The sequence below is a fragment of the Poecilia reticulata genome, chromosome 22 (assembly GCF_904066995.2).
Source record: "Poecilia reticulata chromosome 22, P_reticulata-male-v2, whole genome shotgun sequence".
NCBI lineage: Eukaryota > Metazoa > Chordata > Actinopteri > Cyprinodontiformes > Poeciliidae > Poecilia > Poecilia reticulata.
The window spans coordinates 26,465,906-26,479,455 of NC_088851.1; the positions used below are offsets into that span (position 1 = coordinate 26,465,906).

At 45.6% G+C, this 13,550-nt stretch overlaps 1 protein-coding gene across 1 annotated transcript in view; it reads left to right on the forward strand.

The window, feature by feature from the left end:
* Nucleotides 1-5,722: 5,722 nt before the first annotated feature.
* LOC103459957 (uncharacterized protein C14orf132) overlaps nucleotides 5,723-13,550 on the forward strand; it is a 36,245-nt gene continuing 28,417 nt past the window's right edge. Inside the window, exon 1 of the mRNA XM_008401914.3 lies at nucleotides 5,723-6,026. Coding sequence (XP_008400136.1) covers nucleotides 6,000-6,026 — 27 coding nt within the window. The 5' untranslated portion in view covers nucleotides 5,723-5,999. The remainder of the gene's footprint in view (nucleotides 6,027-13,550) is intronic.

The window sequence follows — 13,550 nt, forward strand, 5'->3', positions numbered from 1 at the left end:
GAAATTCATGTCATTCTTTTTACAACAGATTTACCTAAACAGTAACTGCACATAAATAACTTACCCCAACGAGCAAAACAATAAAAAAAGACAACGACCCAGTTTTAAAAACTCAATGTTACCCAGAAATCTGCCTTTGTTGGCTAACAGGAACCATTTTGCAGATCTGAACACATTTCTGGCAGTGATGGATGTGTCTGAAGAACTAAACGGACCTGCAGCCAGTCGGACTCCCAGCATTAAACTGGCCTCCCCTGTGGAGGACATATTGGATCTCAACAGGAGCCTTCTGACTAAATAAAGTCTAAATAAATAATTAACGTCTGCAGAAACAAAGACAAGGATCTGCATGCTGCTTCTGAATGTGACAGAGCTGAAATGGGTGAGTTTATCCTGTGGTTGTTGTGCAGAAGATCAGATTCAGAGTTTCTTCTTCCCCACTGGACAGAAAAAAGAAAATATCTGCTGAAACCTGAAGAAAGAAAAACGTTTCAGAGACTCGGAAAACAGGTTAGAAGTGATCAGATCTAAAAGTGAGACAGAAATACAGATTGCAATAATATTTCTGTTTGTACAGAATTCATTCCTGGTAGTCTCACACACACACACACACACACACACACACACACACACACACACACACACACACACACACACACACACACACACACACACGCACGCACGCACGCACACACACACACACACACACACACACACACACACACACACACACACACCCCCACACACACACACACACACACACACACACACACACACACACACACACACACACACACACACACCCACACACACACACACACACACCCACACACACACACACACACACACACACACACACACACACACACACACACACACACACACACACACACACACACGATTTATTTCAACGTAGTCAGCGGAGCATCAATTATGAATCACCTGCCTTCTTCACTATGCATCAGTGGAGTCAAAGCAAACAAAGACTTTATTCTATATTAAGTGCATGAAACAGAGAAATGACCTAAAAACACTTGACGTGTGAAAGTGTGTGAGCTTTGCATGATGTGTTTGTGAGCTGAAGTGTAATCGCTGCAGCAGGAAGTCAGAAAATCAAACTTTCAGGATTAAAGACTTTCAGCTGCCACCAGCTAAACCACCAAACGGCCTCAGTGAAGATCGGAGCTCTAACTGGAGACCAGCTTCTCTCCATCACTCTGTCTGCAGCTGACACACCTCCAGCTCTGTTTTCGGTTTTCCATGAGGTTTGGGAATGTGTTTATGGGATTTTTTCACAATTCTTCCAGAGCTGCAACAAGTGGAAACCCTGGATTTCTATAAAACCACGATCATGAAAATCACCATAAAGCTTTGAATTCTGCAGCTTATCGGTTCCTTTAACTGGATCAGAGGGGTTAAAGGTCACAAAACTGAGCCTACGCCATTATCTACCTTCCACTAAACTTTCAGGCAAGCAACCAAACTAAACTACCAAAGCCAGATTCACTTTCTTGTGATTCAGGACTTCGGAGAACATTTTGAGCCCAGAGGAGATGCATTGATCAATAATCCATTTTTTATTAGTTATTCCTAAAAAATATTAAACCATGAGTTTCTACAACCTGCTGCATAATTACTGCATGTAGTTTTGGGCTTTCGAATAAGTTTTAACATAACTTTTCTAGCTCTAGATGCAACATAAAAGTTGTTTTTTCAGTGAAATTTCATCATAGAACAAAGAATCTGAGGAACCTGCAGGTCAAACTAAAAGTTATCAAAGTTCTGGTGACATTATTAATTATTAATGAAGCTAAACCAGACCAAACTTCTCCTGTTTTAGGCCATTACCAACAAATCAGCAAAATTATTTATATTTACTAAAAGCTACAGTAACGACAGAAATATTTTTTAGTTTTATTTATTGTTATCAAGTTCAAAAGTTTACATCCAGAACTGCTTCTGTCTCCAAACACGGACAGTTTGGATCTCCCACAGTCCAACAACAACCGTTGGGTTACAGATTTTCCCTGGTTGCTTTCATGCAGAGCTCAACTCAAACTGCAGATCTCAAAAACACTCAGGACCAACCAGCAGAACTCAGGGACACATTTTACTTCCAGAAGGATCCAACCGTCCCAAAACACAAAAATATGAAACACGAGCCAGATTCTGCCATCAGAGAAAACATTCATCCGACTGTTCGCTGTCCTTCCAGTCAGTCATCACAAACCGTTACATCACTGCCAGGTCCATCTGTTCTGTTTATCCTTCTGCCAAACTGGGTCCAAATCAGAAGCAGTTTTAAACTGAGGCTGGGAAATGTAAACATTACAGAAAATAATGTAACCCAAAATAAAATCAGAGAATAATTAACTGATAAAAATGTTATATTTTGCAATCTAAGAACCATCAACTGAGACTCTAATCAACCTTTGACCTCCAGCTGTAATAAAACAGACGTGGCTCCTTTAAGACACTGACTGAAGATTTAACTGAAGCAGAAACAGGTGAAGATTTGATCATCAAACAACATTTTAACTATGTATTGAATATTTATGGATGATTAGCATGTAGCCTTTAGTTCATTAGGGAGAGAGAATAAAATGATTACTGAGCAAATAAGATCGAGTGTTTAGTAAAATATGAAGTAGTGTTGAGGAGTTTATTGGTGATGACATGACCTGACTCACCCGTCTCTCCCCGTCCTCTCCAGGGTGTTCAGACAAATCCGTCCCCAGGCGTCCAAACTCCATTTATAGTTCCTGGGACAGAGAGAGAAAGACAGAGAGAGAGCAAGAGAGAGAGAGAGAGAGAGAGAGAGAGAGAGAGAGAGAGAGATTTGAGTTGGTGTTTTATGATGTAAGGCTAAAATGTTAAATATTTATGAAAACTAAATTATATGTATTAAAATGTATTTTCTTTCTGTAGATGGAAGTTGTAAGATGCAAACTCACCTGAGTGATTGGTTTAGTCCTTCACAGTCATAAGTGTATAGTCAAATCATCCAGTAGGAGAAATTGGAAGAGCAGTTGGACAGAGGAGATAATACTAGATTTGATTATATCCAAAAGAAAGATGGAGAATTTAAAAATGTCTTAGAATAAAGAAATATTATATGAAATATGAGATTTAGTCACAGGATTAAAAAAACACTTAAAACATTCATCAGATATTCTACAGGTTGACGTGTTCACTGAGGACAAATGGAAAAAACAGAATATATTTCCAAATACACACATGAGATATTAATTAGAAATGTAAATAGAACAAAAGTAAATGAGAGGTGAAGGAAATGCTCCAGAGGTCGTCTGGGGACGAAGTTTTCCAGAGTTTTTAGTTTCTCTAGAAGAACAGATATAAACGGCCTGGTAGCTTTACAGCATCTGGTCCATATGTTAATATAGAATGTGGCTCTAATGCACCTGAAAGTCGTTGTCAACCGCCATAAAGAATACAAACAGAATATTAGAGGGTTTTTTGGTGCCGTTAGATGATTTGTCCTGAATTGTCCGGAAAACGGAGCCAACTTTGGACCGATAAACCTTCTGCTTCCTCCTCCTCGGCCCGTCTGTCACCTCCCTGTGAGTCCAGCTGCAGGGAGGAAAATGTGTCAAACCACTGGAAGAAAGATTTAACACATGCAGGAGGCGCCACGCTCTGCTGAGAGCGATGAAGACGGAGCAGATCCGGTTCCTTTAAATGGGTCAAAGCGATCCAGATAAACTGCTGCTGCTCTTTGGAATTGGCCCTGATGAACGTCTGCATGGCTGCAGCAGGCAGCAGAGACGCTCCAGGGCTGCAGCAGCAGAGACGCTCCAGGGCTGCAGCAGAGACGCTCCAGGGCTGCAGCAGAGACGCTCCAGGGCTGCAGCAGCAGAGACGCTCCAGGGCTGCAGCAGCAGAGACGCTCCAGGGCTGCAGCAGCAGAGACGCTCCAGGGCTGCAGCAGCAGAGACGCTTCAGGGCTGCAGCAGCAGAGACGCTCCAGGGCTGCAGCAGCAGAGACGCTCCAGGGCTGCAGCAGAGACGCTCCAGGGCTGCAGCAGCAGAGACGCTCCAGGGCTGCAGCAGCAGCAGAGACGCTCCAGGGCAGCAGCAGAGACGCTCCAGAGCTGCAGCAGAGACGCTCCAGGGCTGCAGCAGCAGCAGAGACGCTTCAGGGCTGCAGCAGAGACGCTCCAGAGCTGCAGCAGAGACGCTCCAGGGCTGCAGCAGCAGCAGAGACGCTTCAGGGCTGCAGCAGAGACGCTCCAGGGCTGCAGCAGCAGAGACGCTCCAGGGCTGCAGCAGCAGAGACGCTCCAGGGCTGCAGCAGCAGAGACGCTCCAGGGCTGCAGCAGCAGAGACGCTTCAGGGCTGCAGCAGCAGAGACGCTTCAGGGCTGCAGCAGCAGAGACGCTCCAGGGCTGCAGCAGCAGAGACGCTTCAGGGCTGCAGCAGCAGCAGAGACGCTTCAGGGCTGCAGCAGCAGAGACGCTCCAGGGCTGCAGCAGAGACGCTTCAGGGCTGCAGCAGCAGCAGAGACGCTCCAGGGCTGCAGCAGAGACGCTTCAGGGCTGCAGCAGCAGCAGAGACGCTCCAGGGCTGCAGCAGCAGAGACGCTCCAGGGCTGCAGCAGCAGAGACGCTCCAGGGCTGCAGCAGAGACGCTTCAGGGCTGCAGCAGCAGCAGAGACGCTCCAGGGCTGCAGCAGAGACGCTCCAGGGCTGCAGCAGCAGCAGAGACGCTTCAGGGCTGCAGCAGCAGCAGAGACGCTCCAGGGCTGCAGCAGAGACGCTCCAGGGCTGCAGCAGCAGCAGAGACGCTTCAGGGCTGCAGCAGCAGCAGAGACGCTTCAGGGCTGCAGCAGCAGCAGAGACGCTTCAGGGCTGCAGCAGAGACGCTCCAGGGCTGCAGCAGCAGAGACGCTTCAGGGCTGCAGCAGCAGAGACGCTTCAGGGCTGCAGCAGCAGAGACGCTTCAGGGCTGCAGCAGCAGCAGAGACGCTCCAGGGCTGCAGCAGAGACGCTCCAGGGCTGCAGCAGCAGCAGAGACGCTTCAGGGCTGCAGCAGCAGCAGAGACGCTTCAGGGCTGCAGCAGCAGCAGAGACGCTTCAGGGCTGCAGCAGAGACGCTCCAGGGCTGCAGCAGCAGAGACGCTTCAGGGCTGCAGCAGCAGAGACGCTTCAGGGCTGCAGCAGCAGAGACGCTTCAGGGCTGCAGCAGCAGAGACGCTTCAGGGCTGCAGCAGCAGCAGAGACGCTTCAGGGCTGCAGCAGCAGCAGAGACGCTCCAGGGCTGCAGCAGCAGCAGAGACGCTTCAGGGCTGCAGCAGCAGCAGAGACGCTTCAGGGCTGCAGCAGCAGCAGAGACGCTTCAGGGCTGCAGCAGAGACGCTCCAGGGCTGCAGCAGCAGAGACGCTTCAGGGCTGCAGCAGCAGAGACGCTTCAGGGCTGCAGCAGCAGAGACGCTTCAGGGCTGCAGCAGCAGAGACGCTTCAGGGCTGCAGCAGCAGCAGAGACGCTCCACGGGAACTGAAACAGACGATGGAAGTAATTCTGAAGAAAATTAATAGTTTGGAATTTTCATTTTATTTTGGAAAAAGCTGCTGCTGGAAAACAATAAATGTTAATGTTTTATTTCACACGTTGATTAGAGGAATATGGATGAGTTATTATGAGGAACCAGAGAGAGAGAGAGAGAGAGAGAGAGGAGGACTCACACCTCCTCTGTTATGATGTGACAGCCCGCCTCCTCCTCCTCGTTTCTCTTCTCCTCCTCCTCCGTGTCTCTCCCAGTTCTCTCCATCACTCCGTGAGCTTCGCCTCTCCTCCTCTTCCTCGGGGTTTCCTCCTCAGACCAGCACCATGTTCCTGACGTGAGGTCGGTCAGCCTGAGCGGTCGGTGTGTTTTCGGACCGGCTGGATGCTGTGAGCGGCGGGAAGGCAGAGCGGACCTTCATCCTCCACTGAGTGCCTCTGTTCGGTGAAGCAGCAGCAGCAGCAGCAGCAGCAGCAACATGGATCTGTCCTTCATGGCCGCGCAGGTCGGTGGCTGATCTGAACTTTCCTTTAATTAGTCAGCTGTGATTGAATGGGTGTGGTCGGCCAGCAGGTCAGAGATGACCTGCGCGCACTTTGTCAGCCTTCCGGTTTCCATCCTGCTCAGCTCAGACGGAAACAGTTCGTCTATTAATAACACAGATATTGGCGAGCGGCGCTATTTTTATAATATTGAGAGCAGATTCCTCTGAAAGTTCATCAGGTTTCTGTTCGCTTCGGTTCAGACAAAATATTTCTGAGGAGCAACAGCGTCTTAATACTTTCCAATGTTCCTGTTTCTTCTTTTGCGGGAGTAATTAGGCTAAATCATATTACAGTAATTGGTGCGAAAATGATAATTCCTGCTTTGTATGATGATGCTCTTCATGTTGCATCTCGTGTTGAGGAAGATGAGGAGCTTTCTGCTGCGCTGATCACGTCGGTTTGTTTCCTCATCCTTTCCATGAAACCCCTCAGAAAGTGTCAGAGGAAACTGTTTTTCTCCCGGTTGGATCCCCCTTCCCCACCTGTTGCTGCACACTGTCAATCAGCTGGCCCAAATAAAGCCCCTCCATGTTTCCTCTTTTGTTTACATGAAAAACAGATATGGATGTTCAGAAATATTTAGTTGAGAAGAACAAACTGTAGCGATGCAGCTTCCATCTGTCCTTCATTATATATTATGTCATAATTTTGCTACTTTTCCTTTGTCAGAACTGCAGCTGTCAATATCAAAACTTAGAAATATGTAAAGAGATAACGCTCTGGTAGAAATGTTCACCAAATAATCGGTTTTATTTGTTTTGCTACATAAATCTTTGTAAACATTATTCCGGTTTGTCTTCTGCAGGTTTTGTTTTAGCATTTAAAGTTTAATTGAAGCCACAGACTCATTCATTTAGCTCAGGCACGGAGAAAAGAGATTTTACAGCTGAAATATGTCCAAACATGCAGGCAGCTACAACCACAGGCTGACTACCGGAGCAGATAGCTTCACTAATTACTCAATGAAAAATAATCAGTTACAACAAAACGATTGAGAATTTAATTTAATCTCTGTTTTAAAATCAAAATATCAAATGTTTGAGATATTAAACTGTTACAATTCAACATCTTGAACCTGAAATATCATTTTCTTTAAGGTTTGTCTGCCTCTCCTACCGGCTCGTTTCTGCTTTTAGGTTTGTTTCCATTAGTGCCTGGTTTTATCCCTCCTCCCCCTCGTCCTGCCAGCGGGTTGCTTCGCTCCATACTTTCTCCATGCAGCTATTAAGGAGCTCATTGCATTATTTTTTTCTGCTCAGGGCTTTTCTGCAGGGCCACACGCTCCCAAATCTTTCCTTAAATCAAGGCCGTCTAAATGGAAATGCATCGGGCCGTGGGCTCATCCGAGGACAGAGATGTTCTCTGAGACCAACGCATGAAAACTCTCAGAAACATTTTACAGCTGTAACTTTCAGTCATGTTCTCTGATCATTCAAACAGAAACAGGTGAATCTGAAACCTGCAGGCGGCCAAAACAAGATGGAGGTTTTTATTAATCATGACTGATTATTTGTTTTTAGTAAAGAATTAAAGGAACAATCAGACTCTTCTGCAGTTGCTCTTGAATTGAAAATCAACAAAACATTGTAACTTTTTGACAGGTGAAAAGGTTTAAATAATGAAAAATAAAGACTTGCAGAGTCAGGAAGGCAGCAGAAGCTCCTGGTTCTGTTCTGACCAGAACAGAACCAGGAGCTTAAATACCGAACCGGGCTGACAGGAACCGATCCGCAAACACACAAAACCAAACAGTTTAGTGACAACATCTCAGTACACTTGGAATAAGACAAAACTAACTTTTCATCAAGCAACGGGAGCTTTTCTAAAGTCAATAACTCCTTAATTCTGACAAACAAGTTCCAGTTTCACTGGGAGATTATTTCACCCACAGCATGGACAAATGTTTTGGTACAAGTGAAATAATCTTCCAGGGGAACTTTGGCATTTTGAGAGAGCCAGACTTTCAGAGGATAACAGGAAGGCTTTGAGTCTCATGCAGATGGTGGGAGTTTGTCATGAAAGACTAAATTTACACAGAAAGAATTTAAAGATGATATTAAATGACAATAGAAAAATATTTAGCTGCAAACAGAACCACAGTTGTTATTATTATCGCAGCACAAACAGCTGATTAAATGCTGCCTGCAGCTGCTGGCAGAGGAAGCTGTTTGTTTTTTACCTCTGGATGAACTTAAACTCACAAATAAATACTGTTTTCCTCTGTAGTTTTAAAAAACTCAGATTTACTGAAGGTCCAAACTGTTTCCACAGCTGGTCGCTGCTGTGGCTCATTAAAGCTGAGACCTGAGTGGCCAAAAGCAGGAGAGTTCAGAAACAGTTCAGCTTACCTGACCTGGAGGTGACTGCCTGGTTTCTCACCGTTTAAATGTTAAAGACTCGCCCGGTCTTTGCTCTGCTCCTCCTCTGTTTTATGAGCCACTTCTGAGAAATCATTCTGATTTCATGCACAGGAGTTTTCTGACTCTGGAAGTGTGATTTTACGTGTTTCCCCTGAACATGGCGCAGTAATCAAACCCAGCTAAGCTTCATATCTCTGCAGTTTGACTGCATGCAGAGGTTTCCTCTCCCTCTCAGACTAAATCTCATGTCTTCCTTCAGTATTTCCACATGTTGTTCCTGTTCTGTGAAGTGAACCGTCTTTCCTGCATCATGATGCTGCCACCGCCGTGCAGTCGTTCTCAGGCTTTAAGCTTCTCTCTTCTTCCTCATTACATTCAAACATTTCACACTTAGTTTCATCAAACTGCAGGACGAGTCTGTAACAGATTTTTATGGCTCTTTTGGAGTTCTGGCCTCTTCCTGTCTGATCGCCTTTCTGCTCTTTTCAGTTTAAAACTCGTTTTACTGATTAACCTTCAAACCAGCTTCATGTTTTGTTCACACATTTCAGACTCTGGACACAGAACCGACCTGAATGGTTTGATTGTTGGACATTTCTGGTCAAACTTGAATATAATTGTTTAGATGAACAGAAGCTGCAGGTTTTCTCCTGGTATCTTTGCTGATTCCTCTGGATTTTGCCAGTTTGAAGGATTACATTAACATTTAGCCACAGGTGCATTTTTCTCAGATTTAGTTAGAAAAGAAAAGTTTTCTACTTTATCATGAATAAAAAACATATTATTGAATTTCCTAGCAGTTTATAATTCTGGAAATTGTAATTTTGTAATAAGTTTCAGTTTTGGACACTCAGTTTTCAGCTGAATCTTCGGTGGTTTCTTAGTTTTGTTTTTTCCAGCCTGTTTCTGTCTGTTCCCCTGATCTTGATGCCTATTTGATTTGTTTACATCACTATGAAAAGAACATTAAAAAAAGGGGAAAATCAGAAGTCAGAGATGAGAAATGACTCATCATCTGGAGGAAGTTTCCTTCCTGGTGGCTTGGAAAATGTCAGTTTTTTTTACATTGAAATAGATAATTTCTTTGCTGTGGAGTTTTGTGCCCAGAAGTCACTGAAACTTTGGTCACTTTTAAAAAAAGGAGTTTTTGCTTTAACTTCTTTTATTGATTTTCTTCCTGTTAGTAATAAAGAAGCAGCATCTCATTACTGCTGTGGTTTACTGCAGCTTCCATTTAAATCTATTTGAAATGAAAATCTGTTTTTGAAAATGATCATGCAGTTAAAGTTGGGAGCATGCATCATGTGCGTCCTGCTGCAGACCAAAGCTGCTGCTGTTTGGCTCTTTTATCACAGAAACTTGGGGAAATGCTGCTTGTACAAGATGTTTGTGTGATAATTTCCCTTTGGCATTAATGCCTCAGTAGTTAAAATAAAAAGCCGTCATTCATCAGGCTGTAGCTGCGCCTGATGGGTGACAGTCACTGTGATGCTCAGCTGAACCCAGTAAATTATTCTTTATCTTTCAATTAGTCTTCATCCTCTGAGGATGAAGACTGTTAATGTTTCTGTTCTGTCTGCTTTCTTTTGTAAAGCTGCTTGACCTCATAGTGTGTGCTGAAGTCAGATGAATGTAGAAATGGTAGAAACAGAAACAGGAGACAAACCGTCACCGGATCTGAGTCCAGCAGAGAAGCTTCTGGATTCGGTGAAACGGGATTTTAACTATAAATTTAATCTGAGGTTAACATTTCATCGGGCTGCACAGTGGCGCAGTTGGTAGAGCTGTTGCCTTGCAGCAAGAAGGTTCTGGGTTCGATTCCCAGCCCCGGTCTTTCTGCATGGAGTCTCCATGTTCTCCCTGTGCATGGTGGGTTTTCTCCAGGTACTCCGGTTTCCTCCCACAGTACAAAAACATGACTGTCAGGTTAACTGGCCTCTCCAAATTGTCCCTAGGTGTGAGTGTGTGTGTGCATGGTTGTGTGTCTCTGTGTTGCACTGCGACAGACTTGCGACCTGTCCAGGTGACCCCGCCTCTCGCCCGGAACGTTAGCTGGAGAGGAACCAGCACCTCCTGACCCCACTGAGGGACAAGGGGGCAAGAAGATGGATGGATGGTTAACATTGCATTAAAGCTTCCACGCATGATCTATTTATCAAAACCGTGAAATAAATGGTTCTGTGAGCTTCTGTGATCTGAGAGCAAATGACTGGATGGAGTTTTGTGTTTCAGGTTAACTCTGACGTGTTTTGGACGGGACCCGTTTCCGTTCTGGGTTCCTGCCAGACTCAGCCTGGAGGTGTTTCCTGTCCAGATCAGGCTGACTGGCAGCTCTGGACGTCTGCTTGTTTCTCACACAGTGAATAAAAGTCTGACTCAAACAGAAACGAGAGCAGCAACACGTTGAGCTGTGTGTGACAGTCCATCAGCATCTCATCACTTCCAGCCATGTGAAGAATCAGGACGCTCCATCACATATTCAGATCTTTCTAAGAAAATGTTCACATAATATATATTTTTATTCATGGAAAATTTATTTAATTACAGTTAAACATCCAAACTGACCCGTTTTGAACTCATTACATGAATGACCAGAAACATCTGTATCGTAAAATGAAAAGGTTCCTTTGGATCCATGTCTTGGTCCAGTTGGGTCTTGGTGGATTTACTGCTGTGTTTCGGATCATCGTCCTGTTACAGGATCCAGTTCTGGTTCTGATTTTATGTTTTACAGATGGTCTCATATTTTCCTCACCTTCTCTCTGATTCACAGCAGACGGTGACCCAACCATGACACTTCCACTTCTATGCTTTAATGCAATGGCAGTGTGTGGTCGGGGCCAGATGTGTCCTCTGTCCTGGAGTCCAAATAATCCAAATAACTCAGGGTTAGGCTGTTTTTCCTCATGATGGTCCGGTCGACCCGGTTCTACTGGAACCAGAACATTTGCTCCTCCTCCAGCTGCTCTGAGTCAAACCAACCTGTTCCCCTCCTGGCCTGTGGGGGCGCTGCACCAAGAACTACTGAAGGAAACGACACAAAAACCTCTGAAGACACTGAGAGCAACTTCCTTCTTCACCAGATGGAAACAAGATGGAGGATTTTAGCGGTTGGAGGATTTCTCTTTAGGCTAAAGACCAGGAGCCATTTCTGCTGCTAGCGCTAGGCTAGCATGTTAGCTTTGGTTGTATTTGCCCAGAATGCCCAGCGCTGTAGTCCACTTTCTGCTTTTGGAGCGGTCTCCGGTCCGCTTGGCGTTCACATATTCAAACTGAACCAGAGTTCACTTCCGCCCAGATCGAGGTTTGGAGGACCAGAGTTTGGTTCTTTGGTCGGCTCCGTCTCCCCACCTCCCCAAACAAACCGGACTTTTAGACAAACGGACTGGAGTCGGATTAATCCTTAGATCAATGTGAGCTGCTGTCACTGTCAGGATTGTGCATTTCTTCTTCTGGGGTTAAGGAAGGCAGACAAGAATAAATAGAGGATTATGGATGTGATGCTTGTCGCCATCTGAACTTCCAGCTAACTTTGGGAACCCCTGAGGGGGAACTGGCAAGACCACTTTGTGTTTTTTACTTTAGTGCCAAGTTTCATCTTGAAACAGAAAGTCCTTGAGGGCCGGTGCCAGCTGAGTAGATGAATAAAGGTAGAGAGACACGGAGACAGGCTGCAGGCTCAATAAGAAGATTTGTTTGTGCACCACTGCCGCCTCGTATGAAGGCAGAATACAGAAAAGCGAGTTCAGTAGTTCACAAATGAGATTATTTTCTCGCTAAGCAGTCTTTCTGAAAGATCAGCCGGGCTAAAGCCTAAATCATTACCGCCTTTGTTCTCGGCTGCAGAAAAATATTGAATTACATAATCACGTTATCTTCTCACAATGTGTTTATGCCTCGACTGACCCTTTTAAAGACCTCCTGGTCCCGGTAATTGGAGGTTATTTGAAGAGAGCAATAATGGAACTGCAGCCTTTTCATCTTTAGCAGTTCATTTCCCCTCAGGCCAGCGTTCGCTGCAAACATCTTTTTATGAAAGCTGTTGTCTTGACAAACTCAACATTCGCCCTCATTTTCAAGTCTTCTTCCTCTTTCATGACCCTGAAGAGCTGCAGGCTGAGAAAACATCCATGTGTGCCAAAGGAGAGCGAGATCGTGATTGAAAAGGCAGAGAACAGCCCTGAGAATGACATGCAGCCGTTGTTGTTGCTTCACTTCACTGTTTGGTTCCCAACTGGATCCCAGTCCGTGTTTTTCCTTCCATTCAGTCCCGTGTTTTTAAATTCCCAACTCCACGATGGAGCGTCTGCTAATGAAAGTTTTCCCGCTTCGTTTCGTCTGAATCCGTCTGGGTAGAAATGAGTCGGTTTCCTCTGAAAATAACCGGCTCCTGAACGTCGCAGCACGTTTTCCGTCTTCGTGTTGATCCGTGGCTCAGAGCCGCTCTGCCTGCAGGACAGGGTCATGTTGGGCTCCCTGTTTCACACCGTTAATGAAACGTCCAGTTCGCCATCGCTCTGTTAGAATGCTTCATTTTTAACTTCTAACACTTCACCATGTAGGGTTCAGAGGTCATGGACGTCCAGTTTGACCTTCACAGCCTGAAGTCATCTCATGTTGCCGTCCTTCATAATTCTTGATGACATGCAAGCAGACCGGTCTGAACCGGGAGTCAGACCCGTCTGAACTGGAGTCAAACCTGTCTGAACCGGATTCAAACCTGTCTGAACCGGATTCAAACCTGTCTGAACTGGATTCAAACCTGTCTGAACCGGATTTAAACCTGTCTGAACCGGATTCAAACCTGTCTGAACTGGATTCAAACCTGTCTGAACCGGAGTCAAACCCGTCTGAACTGGAGTCAAACCCGTCTGAACTGGAGTCAAACCTGTCTGAACTGGAGTCAAACCCGTCTGAACTGGAGTCAAACCCGTCTGAACTGGAGTCAAACCCGTCTGAACCGGATTCAAACCTGTCTGAACCGGATTCAAACCCGTCTGAACTGGATTCTAACCTGTCTGAACTGGAGTCAAACCCGTCTGAACTGGATTCAAACCTGTCTGAACCGGATTCAAACCCAACTGCAGCACCGTCTGCAGCTGATGCTGAAGCCTTCAGGCTGGT